Source organism: Talaromyces amestolkiae (genome assembly GCF_001896365.1).
Source record: "Talaromyces amestolkiae strain CIB chromosome Unknown scaffold22.1, whole genome shotgun sequence".
Taxonomy (NCBI): domain Eukaryota; kingdom Fungi; phylum Ascomycota; class Eurotiomycetes; order Eurotiales; family Trichocomaceae; genus Talaromyces; species Talaromyces amestolkiae.
The window spans coordinates 345,351-356,476 of record NW_024468058.1 but is presented as its reverse complement, the minus strand read 5'-3'; the positions used below and the strand labels follow the sequence as shown (position 1 = coordinate 356,476).

Here is an 11,126-nt window from a genome sequence, read left to right as displayed (position 1 = left end):
GAATGACAGGCGCAAACAAATTTGATCTTACTTAACTTCTCGTTAACCATATTAATTATGATCAACCTCGGCAGGTGAAGACAGAAGCATGCCTGAGCAGTCAGGTGTCCAGACGGCGTGACGTGAATGGCGGTCTGCTTACCTAACCCGATCTCTGCCCCCGCCTTTTGCCCTTGCCCTCTTTCCCTCTTTTTCTTCTGATCTCTCTCTCCTCGAGAAAAACTTCATAAACGCTTGTGTTTCCTCTGTTTGGCTTATCGCAGATATGCACTCATCTCATTACATTTTCTCTCACTTTGTCTGTTACCATCTCACTGTTCCTATAGGTTAACTGATTATTTGGGAGCTACATTGACAACGCATCATAATACGGCTTATCGATAAGTCACATACATTAGTATAACCCGTCAATTTATACCAGACTACCAGACATTTATTCTCCTCTCCTCTTTCCATATCCTACCCTTTCTATTCGATCAATAAAGCAACGAAATGCACGACCTACGCCGTCAAGCGCTGCTCGAGAGCCGCAAGACGGTTTCCCGCAAGGCAGCATCGCGAGAAGCCTCCCGTCCTACTTCTAGGGTTGTCTCAGCACAGACTTCGCGCCAGAATTCGCGCCAGTCGTCGCGCGCTGCGAGTCGGTATGCCTCTGATGAGGAAGATGAAGGTAATTTGAGTGATGAAACTGGTGGCACTTGGAGGTATGTCTTGTCCGATCTGTTTTACCCTTTTTACAACATTTTTTGTAATTGTGGCAAGCTTTCGGGATGATGTCACTACCCTTTTTCCTGTGTTTTGCCACACACGCACACACAACCTTAGAGCAACGTTATACTAATTAATGAGCAGTACAAGCTCATTGGATGACTTGGCAGAAAACCCCGAATCTGATAATGTTGACTGGCCCGAAGAACTAGCAGACTGCATCCAGGACATTCTTGATCGCAAACGAAGCAGTGTTCAAGGTCGCGAGGAGTCGCTGTCGACATTCTGTCGACTTGCCAAATTCCATTACGTCGAGGAGGAGATTAGAGGATCTATTCAGGACCTCCTCGCTGCGTTTTCGCGTAGTATCAAATATGAGGGTAGCGTGCGCGAGTCGGTGCTGGCGCTCAAGGCGTTGGAGTTTTTGGCCGTAACGGCTTATGATGATACAATCTACGATGCGGTTGATTCTTTGCTGACGAGGACGATTCGTGATTCGACTTCGGGGCTTGTCAAAGTTGCTGCTATCAATTGTCTCGGAACTTGTGCCTATTTTGGCGGAACGAGCGAAGATGCGAAGATGGATCAGATGAATATGTTGCTGGATGTTGTAGCTTCAGATGGGCAGTCGATTGAAGCATCGGCTGATTATGGTGTGATCACTGCAGCGTTGCAGCAATGGGGCTTCCTCGCTACGGATGTTGAAGATCTGGAAGCTGAAAGTGAGGAAGTAGTTGAGATATTGATCGAGCAATTGTCTAGCACAGACTCGAATGTGCAGATTGCCGCTGGCGAGAACATTGCTTTGCTGTACGAAAAGAGCTATACGCCTCAAGAAGATGAAGACGAAATCGGCGAAGAGGATTTGGACGAGGACGACGATGATGAAGATTTGTCTGCCAGTGGACCAAAGCTCATTGAACGATACACAGCATACCACGATAAATATCATCTGGAACAGATTCTCGCCTCTTTAGCAACCGTAAGCGGCAAACGAATCAGCAAGAAAGACAAGAAGAGCCTACATGCAAACTTTGCCTCAATTCTGACAACAGTCGAAAACCCACGACTCGGACCAGCTTACAACAAAGCAATCAACCAAAACACAAATCGGCAATATGGAAGTAAACGACAGGTCAAAGTTGGCAGCGAAGGGGTTATGAATATTGACCGATGGTGGAAGTGGCTTAGATTGGCTTCGTTGCGACGGATATTGCAGGGTGGATTTATGGAGCATTATTATCAGGGAAATAGGGCTGTGCTGGATGCATTACCGGTTATGTTGAGGGACTCACGGAGAGCTGACCGGGGAGGATACAAGAAGGCAGCCAGGATAAGAAATTCGACGAAGAGGATGGTCCTGGGTGAGGATGGTATTTAATTATGAATGTTAGCATACATATACGACGCGTCTTTATGCCTGATATTAGCATTTTCCAAATCATTCATTCCTATATACATACTCTCTGCACTTACTAGTATTAATGATTAGCCAGCAAACTCATATTTAGCCTGCCCTCTCGCATCCCCCGGCTTAAATTTGAACATATGCCCGCCCTCATCCCCAACAATTTCTCTTTTACCTCTCCATTTCCCGCTCGCCAAAAATATGATATCCCAATTTTTCCCACCCCAGGTTGTGCATGCTGGGTTACGGGCTGTGAATGTGATGTCTTTTAGGTGTACGCCTTGTGGCGAGAAGACCATGACGCGGTTGGAGTCGAACATTGCTATCCAGAGGTTTCCTTCGGTACTACCAAGAATTTAGTATAATACAAAAAAAGGTAAAGCAATAAAGGGGAGGAGAACGTACTCGACGACCATGCCATCAGGTTCACCGAACGAGTCGCGCCTGTCGATCAGCAGCCGCTTATTCGAGATGTTACCACTCTCAAGATCAAAGTCGAATGCGTACACGACCATGGCGACCGAGTCGTGGAAATAGACTACATCGTCATCAGCCTTCTACCGATCCAAATCTTCTTTATTTAAATAAAAAAGAGGGCGAATAGGGGGGAACGAACAAGTCTTATTATCCGGACTCCACCCCAACCCATTCCCACAAACCACACCCCCGTCCAACATTTCATGCAAACTTCCATCAGGATCATACCTCCACAACTTCCCCTTCGGCCTCCCATAACTGACCGGTAACTGATTCGGTCCATAAGCCATAGCAACCTTATCAATCTCTGCCAACCAGAATCTCCCCTTTGCATCAATCCCGCCATCGTTAAATCTCAGTTCGTCTCTTTTACTTGTCGGTATAATCTCTTTTACGATCTCCATCTTTCCGGTTTCTTCATCGAGGAAGCAGACGCCCTGGTAGTAAGCGGCGATATAGCTGCCAGGCACGTTCTTGCGGAAGAATTGAACTGTGACGCTGTCTTCTAACTCCAAAATGCGTAAGGAGGAAGGGATTGCGTCGCCGGTGTCTGGGTCGACGCGCAGGATGTACAATTCGCATGGGTCGGCGAGACAGTCGACCCAGTGCAAGGTAGAGTCGGAGGCGCGGTAGATTGGAGCTTCGCCGAGGATCATAGGGCCTTTTGGGCAGTGGAAGAAGGGTGCGCCGCCGGAGAGGACCTGAAGGCCTGCCATTTTTTCTGCTTTTAGTAGAATTGGCTATGTGTTTTTTTTTTTCTGGTGAGCTGTGGAAGATGCTTGAGGAATATTTATGAAATATAAAAATAAATGCGAGCAAGTTTTGTAGCATCTAAGTCGTGATAGCCAATAACATGCATCCAACTATATCGGTAATATTGGAGCAGCAAGCATACCCCCGCATGACAATACGATATCGTATTATCCAAGAGTATATCCCGCGCAAGAATTGGAGCAGCCACCAACCAACGGTCCAACAGAACTTGTGCTAATATCCCACGTACCACTCTCCACATCCAATGAACTCTGATAAGGAATCACCCCAAGTTCCAACTGCGAGAACTTGAACCGAAGAATGACTCGAATGACTCGACCGTTTCCGTCCAAATCATGGGTTGGGTGCGCAGTCAGCTAGTATTGCCAAAACCACGTTTTTGGCGCATGACTGTCTTCCAGTGGACCGGCGTTGCCACCCCCGAAGTTTGAGGAAGATGTGGAGTGCATAGGTAGAATCTAGCTTTATCTTAGCACTGTCCTATCTATGATACTACGGCCTGATACCGAGCTGATACCAAGCCGGCATGGACTAGCTTATGAATCATGATATAGTTATCCTTGACTGCCGGACGGATTGATATGGATATGCACAGGCATGACTATATCTACTAGCTTGCGTCCCGACGATCTGGATAGATTGAATCGTCATTTTGTATCTCTGCCAAAATATTCAGGGCTGGTCTAGATCTTTTTCATTATACTGCCTGACATTTATATCTATTTACGGCCACCAACACAAGGCCATCCATCATCATGGGGGAATACGAACAGTCCCGATGGACGCGGACGAAACACGCCTTGTCGTCCTGGCACGCATTCCACGCTGCCATCAAACTAAAGAGCGCCTCATCCATACTCGCCAACGAAGATCTTCTTCCCTCCCCACCCGAACGACAGACATGGACTGTATGGAACTTCTTTGCTTACTGGTATTCCCAATCCATTTCCCTTTTCTCGAGTACGGACTGACTGTGTGGTGTGTCTAGGTGGAGCGAATCTTGGGCCGTCTCAACCTGGTCCCTCGGCTCCTCTCTAATTGCACTCGGCGCAACCGTGCGGGATGCGCTGCTCGTCATCCTATTCGCAAACCTGCTTTCGGCAGTAGTCATTGTACTCAATGGCCGCGCTGCGTCAAGGTATCATGTCGGATATCCCGTGTTGGCGAGAACGACGTTCGGGATTTGGGGGTCGTATTTCTTTGTGGTTTTAAGGGCTATTTTGGGCGTTATTTGGGGTGAGTTCCTTCTTCTTCTTCTTCTTCTTCTTCTTCTTCTTCGTTGGGAAGGAAAGAATGCTAATGTGTGGTTTGGATAGGGGGCGTGCAGATGTTCTTTGAAGGTCAATTTATTTCGATTTGTCTGCGGTGTATATTCCCCGGTTGGACGAAGATACATAACTCGATTCCTGCCGTGAGTTCCTTTCCCGCACCTTCTCAAACGTTCACTAACGGTGATTAAGAGCCAAGAAATTACGACACAAGTAATGGTCGGCTTCTTCCTCGCCTTCGTCTTCACTCTCCCCCTCATGTTAATCCACACCTCCAAAATCAGACACCTCTTCAGCCTCAAAGCCGTCGTCTTTCCCCTTGCCGCCTTGGGAGTCGTCTGCTGGGCCACTACCGCCAACGGCGGCGTGTCCGCCTCCGCTCTACAAGCAACATCCACAAGACCATCTTCCACCACAGTCTTCGCTTGGGGCATAATTGGACAATTTAATGCCGTCATGGGCGCGAACTCTGCCTTACTAGTTACCGTCCCGGATCTTGCGCGATACTCCAAGACCAAGAACGCGCAGTTATGGGGTCAATTACTGGGTTTGCCCATTGCGCAATTGATCTGCGCCGCGTTTGGAATCATTACCACTTCAGCGGTGCACAATATGTGGGGGGAAACGTTCTGGAATCCGTATGACTTGTTGAATGGGATTTTGGACCATTCGTATACATCGAAAGCTCGCGCCGGTGTGTTTTTTGCGTCTGCTTCGTTCGCGTTCGCGACTATGGGCACGTCAATTGCGTGTAACATTGTGCCGTTTGCCGCGGATGTGACGTGTCTTGCGCCGAAGTATGTGAATATTATTCGGGGCCAGTTTATTTGTTTGATTCTTGCGTTTGCGATTGTGCCATGGTATGTCCCTTCTCCCTTTTTTCCCCACTGTCTGAACAGAAAGAGACTAATTGACAGGCGCATCGTGTCCTCTGCAAACGGCTTCCTGAGCTTCCTAAGCGGCTACTCCATCTTCCAGGGCAGTCTAGTCTCCATCATGACAGTCGACTACTTCATCATCCGCCGCGGGAACCTGCATATCAGCGAGATGTTCACCACTTCTAGGTCGGGTCAGTACTATTACACCTACGGCGTAAACTGGACCGGCGTCGCCGCCTTCATCGCCGGGTTTTGTTTACCCCTTCCGGGTTTCATCCAAAGTTTCGGCACTGTCACCATCGCCAATCCGGCTGCGACGTACATGTACGATCTGGGATGGGTGTTGAGTTATCTCGTTGGTGGCGTGTCGTATTTTGCTGTTTCGTTACTTACTGCGAGAAGAGCGATGAGGGAGAGCAGGCAGATGCCGTTTGAGGGGAATGTGCCGAAATCGATTGCTATGGGTGCGCAGAAGGATGTGCTTGTTGTGGATGGCATGGAGATTGTGGTTGGTGTGCCGGGACAGGAGCAGGAGGGTCCTGTGGATGGGAGTGTGGGTGTTGTGAAGGGAGGGGTGAGTGAGAAGGTTGCTGTATGATTTAGTTTCGTCGGTAGAATATATAACCTGAATGTACTTGATTCATATCCATACATAGGCGGGTGTTTGCACTGAATCTCTATACTATACATTATTGAGTAGGGCCTGTCCGAGCGAAAAGCCTGCGTTGCCAATTTTTGAGACACACCCGATTAGGCATAACCTTCCCAAAAGGGAAGGTCTCTCTATCTGCTCTTATTCAGCGCTGATTCAACACATACGAATTACTATAAGCAGTACATATATGTGGATGCAATGCTACCAAGACTTGCTCAACACTGCTTAGGTTAACACCTGCACTAAAATCTAGCAAGTACATCTCCGCACCGAGATACTTCACCTCTCAAACACGTGAACTCATCCGAGGTTCGGTACCAATGACGAAAGCACGACACTGTCACGAATACTAGTAGACTAGCATACTACTAGCATACTACTAGCCTTCAACTAATACACTGTAGTATTGCTTGTTTGTGGCTAACACATGTGCTATGACTTCGGCCCGTTCTCATTGACTTTGCCCTTTTGTATACACTTTGGATAGCAGACCATAAACAGGCCGGATCCAGGAACGTGGTCAGCCAGCATCGCGGCCGTTGTCGAATGATCACGATGTGTGCCATCACGCGCGGGTTGGTCAGGTGAGTGACAATAATACCTAGGAGAAAAACTATAAGTAGCAACAGATGGTAATTTTTAGTTTCTTCTAGAGCCAAGAAGAGGTTGATTAATAAGATCGACGCTCGTAAGGGCAGCCTCGGTACCTACGTACAAAACAGTATGCAAGACTCGTGCTTCGGCGTCGACTCACATAATCTGGACAATGGAAGAAAATCCTGTTACAATCTTGTAAGAAGAATAGTAATAATTATTAGACAGACAGAATAAACAAAGAAGAGACGAAAAGAACAGAGCAAAAGAAGAGAAAAGCAAACGGGGCGGGCAGAAAGAGAGTTTAACTCCGCGCGCGTCCGGGTCAGCCGTAGAATTAATTGATTACGGTAGTAGGCCTCCGTCATCCCGTTGTTGCAACTTGGTCAAAACAATCAGCTGAAGCGCTTCAGCTTCGCACAATATCGTCTTTTTTATTAATTCATGTTGATGTTTTTTCTCTGATATATATTCATTTATTCTGAAGACCCATCGAACGACTTATCCCGCCAACCTGTCAACGACTGGTTTGCTCAGCATGGCGGGAATGGAAGAGCTCGAGATTCACAGCAAGGTAAGCTTACTACAACTACTTAATGACAAATAAAGCGACAAATCTAATCACAATGCGATAGTCCTACCTAGTCCGTTGGGTCAATGTCAAAGGCGACCACACCATCTCCTGGAGCATTCAACCGCACAAGCGATCCATCAACTTCGGCATCTTCAAACATCTCGGCCAGCCCACTCCCAGCTCATCCGCCACGACGACAACCATAAACGCCGACTCCCAAAGCGTCCTCGACTTACCCTCTGACAACCCGCCCGCCTCCGCCTTGATCGAGAAGCTCCGTGGTGCCGGTCTGAAACCGACGCAATGGATAGGCAAATGCGAAGCCGACAAGATCTCGCAGGGAACCTACGACGTACCGCTCGGCGAAGGCGGGAATTATGCATTGGTCTTTGACAACACATTCTCCAAAACGACGGGGAAAATGGCGACGTTTGTGCTCGTTACGTATCCTACTGCCATGCCGCCGCAGTCCGTCCATCAAGTTCACCCGCCGCACGCGTTGGGCACGGTAAACAATATCGGAGCGCCCGGAAACCGCGTCTCGCCCAAATTGCGACCTACGAATAACTCAAATACGTCGATTGATAACCAGCGTCCGGCCGTGAAAGGGGGCCGTTCCGTGTCCGGTGGAAAATCTATCAAACAGCGTCCAAACAGTAATAGCGTGTCTTCCGTCAACGGCGCGTCGGGGCTGGTGCATACAGGTATCTTGCAGAAGCGACGACGAAAGCGACACCAGGGCTGGGCTAGGAGATTCTTTTCGCTTGATTATACGTCTTCTACGCTGTCGTACTACCATGACCGCAACTCGTCTGCGCTCCGTGGCGCGATTCCGCTCAACCTAGCCGCCGTGGCTGCCAACGCGGATCGACGGGAAATTTCTATTGACTCCGGCGCGGAGATTTGGCATTTGCGGGCTAACAATGAGCCAGACTTTGCGTCTTGGAGAGCTGCACTGGAAAGAGCGTCGAAGCAAAGCAAGGAGGACAAAACTACACGACCGGCCTCGCCGACGCTACAAATTCCTACGCGCTCGACGTCGCGGACCTTGCCGAATCCCGCCGAGGATCAGGAATGGGAACAGATTGAAAGTCTGGTTAGCAAAATTTCGGGTTCGAGGGATGCCGTGCGTCGGTTGGCAAAGGATACAGACCCGAAGTATCTTACCTCGTCCGCATCATCCGCACCTATGGCAGCGTTGGAAAGAAGACGATCGCATAGTCCGCATTTTCAAGCAAGTCCGGCTGATGGATCTCCTATGAATGGGGAAGACTATTTTGGTGATACTCAGCACAAACGACCCTTTTGGAAGCGCAAGACTAGCGGCAATACGCCTGGTAGCGGTCATACGAAAAGACAGCCGAACGGTACTACACATCTGGCTACGCCTAGCCCGTCAACGGATGCATTCCCGGCCTCTGTGACAGAGGATCGTAAACCAAGAAGTGTTATCAGCCACCATACAGACCGAGATGATGATATTCATGAGAATCTGATGGCTATTCTTCGTGATCTGGACAAGACAGTAATCGAGTTCACCAACCTGATTGCAGAGAGCAAGGGAAGACGACAACCGCAGATTTCGACAATCAGTTCGCGGGTTAGCATAGACTCTGAAGCATCACAAGAGTTCTTTGACGCTGAAGCAGGCCCATCATCCCCTCTCCTCACGATTCAGCATGATAGCGATGTGGAAGCGGAAAATGAAGACGCAGAAGAGGACGTCGATGACGATGCGCTTTCATCTTGTAGTGAAGGCGATACTCGAAGTGCCTATATGCGGAAGGGCATTCGAAAGGAAAGCTCAGCAATACTATTCCCGGCCAAACCAAAATCATTGATTCCTTTGCCACTAGATGGCGTACAAAGACGAAAAATCATTCCCGCTCCAACAGTGCCGCCGCCAAGTCTGATAGGATTCTTGCGCAAGAATGTCGGAAAAGATCTGTCCGCAGTCTCGATGCCAGTGACAGCCAACGAGCCATTATCCTTGCTGCAGCGAGCTGCTGAATGCATGGAATACTCGCCTCTGCTTGACAAAGCAGCCAGCGCCATTGACGGTCTCGAAAGACTTGTCTATGTAACAGCCTTTGCACTCTCCAACCTCTCTACCAACCGCGTCAAAGACCGCGCAATCCGCAAACCATTCAATCCTCTTCTCGGCGAGACATTTGAACTGGTCCGCGAAGACCGCGGCTTCCGCATGATAGTCGAAAAGGTCTCCCATCGACCTGTGCAATTAGCCTATCAAGCCGACAGCCGCGACTGGAGTTTGACCCAATCACCAAAACCTACGCAAAAGTTCTGGGGCAAATCCGCCGAAATCAACACAGACGGTAAAACGCGCTTGAGTCTCCATTCTAGCGGCGATCATTTCAGCTGGGGCAACGCTACCTCTTTCCTTCGCAATATCATCGCCGGCGAGAAATACGTCGAGCCAGCGGGTGAAATGATCGTCGTGAACGAGACCACGGGCCAAAAGACAATCACCACTTTCAAAGCCGGCGGAATGTTTTCGGGACGCAGCGAAGAAGTCACCGTCAAAGCATTTGACGTCCACGGCAATGAACTGCCACTAGGGTTGGCGGGTACATGGACCAATTCCCTGCAATTAACCGAACACGGCTCAACGACAAACAAGACAATCTGGTCTGTAGGCCCGCTTGTAGACCAAGCCCCTAAACGGTATGGGTTCCCCGTATTTGCAGCTACACTCAACGAATCCACGCCCATCGAGCAAGGCAAACTTCCGCCTACAGACTCGAGACTGAGACCCGACCAACGCGCACTAGAGAATAATGACGTTGATTCTGCAGAAGACCTGAAAGCGAAACTCGAGGAGAAGCAACGCGAACGAAGGAAGGAGCTGGAGGATGCAGGCGGCGTGTATAGACCGAGATGGTTCTCGAGGGTTGATACGTCGGATGTCTCGTCGACGATTGATGGTAGCACTGGTGGTGAGGAAGTGGTCTGGAAACTCAAACCCGGTAAAGATGGGTATTGGGAAGAGAGGGCGAGGGGAGAATGGAATGGGGTTGTGCCTATATTTAAGCTGTAGATATGTAGGACGGATGTTTGACGGAATTTGTCGTTGCATAATAGGTTGATAATGCATATGAGGTTTGATAGGATTTCGAAGGGACTTTTACATACGAGGATCTATTGATTGGCTACTACTTGGATATATCCTAAAGAGTTCTAGCTGTAGAGATTTAAGTAGAAAGACTGACTATTCTCTAAGAAGGTGTTATGTCTTTCTCCTTAGGGAGGTTAATGTCCACTACGAAGCAAACTTACATGTATCATATATAGCTGTACAGCCTTCTTGTAAAAGTGCATCGTCTGCTCTGGCTGCCATACATATACAGTTAAGCGAAATGAATTTACTTTTAGCCAGCAACATTATACAAATTAAGTTCCATATCCAGCACTTAAGACCTTTGGAAATTAAACAAAAAAAAAAAAAGGCTTAATGCTCACACAAACTAAAACTCCCAATCTCGTATATCTCATTCCGCTGCCCCTTCACAGCAATGCTCTATTCCATCAGTTCCCATCTCAACTCTTCCGCCTCCTTAATCGTCATTGGCGAACCCTCTAGTTCCTCCTTAACCATCCGGCGCAACTCCACGGGAAGATTCTTCTTCGATAAGAGTTATTGTCCAAGACTCAGCCTCACTTCTGCCCACCAATCCTCCCTCTGCGGGGGTACGTTGGCCGAGGAAATAATCCGAATATGGGGGTCAACCCATGAACAAAGCCAGCATTTTACGACTTTCGGGTTTAGTCT

The 11,126-nt window shown here is 48.6% G+C and overlaps 3 protein-coding genes across 3 annotated transcripts; 2 read left to right on the top strand and 1 right to left on the bottom strand.

The window, feature by feature from the left end:
• Positions 1–492: 492 nt before the first annotated feature.
• Positions 493–2,089, top strand: BHQ10_009093 (uncharacterized protein; the record flags this gene model as incomplete). Its single annotated transcript, XM_040881971.1, has 2 exons — positions 493–704; positions 853–2,089. The coding sequence occupies 2 exons, from the start codon at positions 493–495 to the stop codon at positions 2,087–2,089; spliced, it is 1,449 nt and encodes a 482-aa protein (XP_040737595.1).
• Positions 2,090–2,196: 107 nt separating this feature from the next.
• Positions 2,197–3,309, bottom strand: BHQ10_009092 (uncharacterized protein; the record flags this gene model as incomplete). The annotated part of the gene is made up of 3 exons (XM_040881970.1): positions 2,197–2,461; positions 2,522–2,654; positions 2,733–3,309. 3 exons carry the CDS (start codon positions 3,307–3,309, stop codon positions 2,197–2,199), a joined length of 975 nt encoding a protein of 324 aa, XP_040737594.1.
• An 813-nt stretch (positions 3,310–4,122) lies between these two features.
• On the top strand, positions 4,123–10,394 carry BHQ10_009091 (uncharacterized protein; the record flags this gene model as incomplete). Its single annotated transcript, XM_040881969.1, has 7 exons — positions 4,123–4,298; positions 4,356–4,603; positions 4,684–4,778; positions 4,828–5,495; positions 5,553–6,087; positions 7,250–7,336; positions 7,398–10,394. The coding sequence occupies 7 exons, from the start codon at positions 4,123–4,125 to the stop codon at positions 10,392–10,394; spliced, it is 4,806 nt and encodes a 1,601-aa protein (XP_040737593.1).
• Between the last annotated feature and the right edge of the window lie 732 nt (positions 10,395–11,126).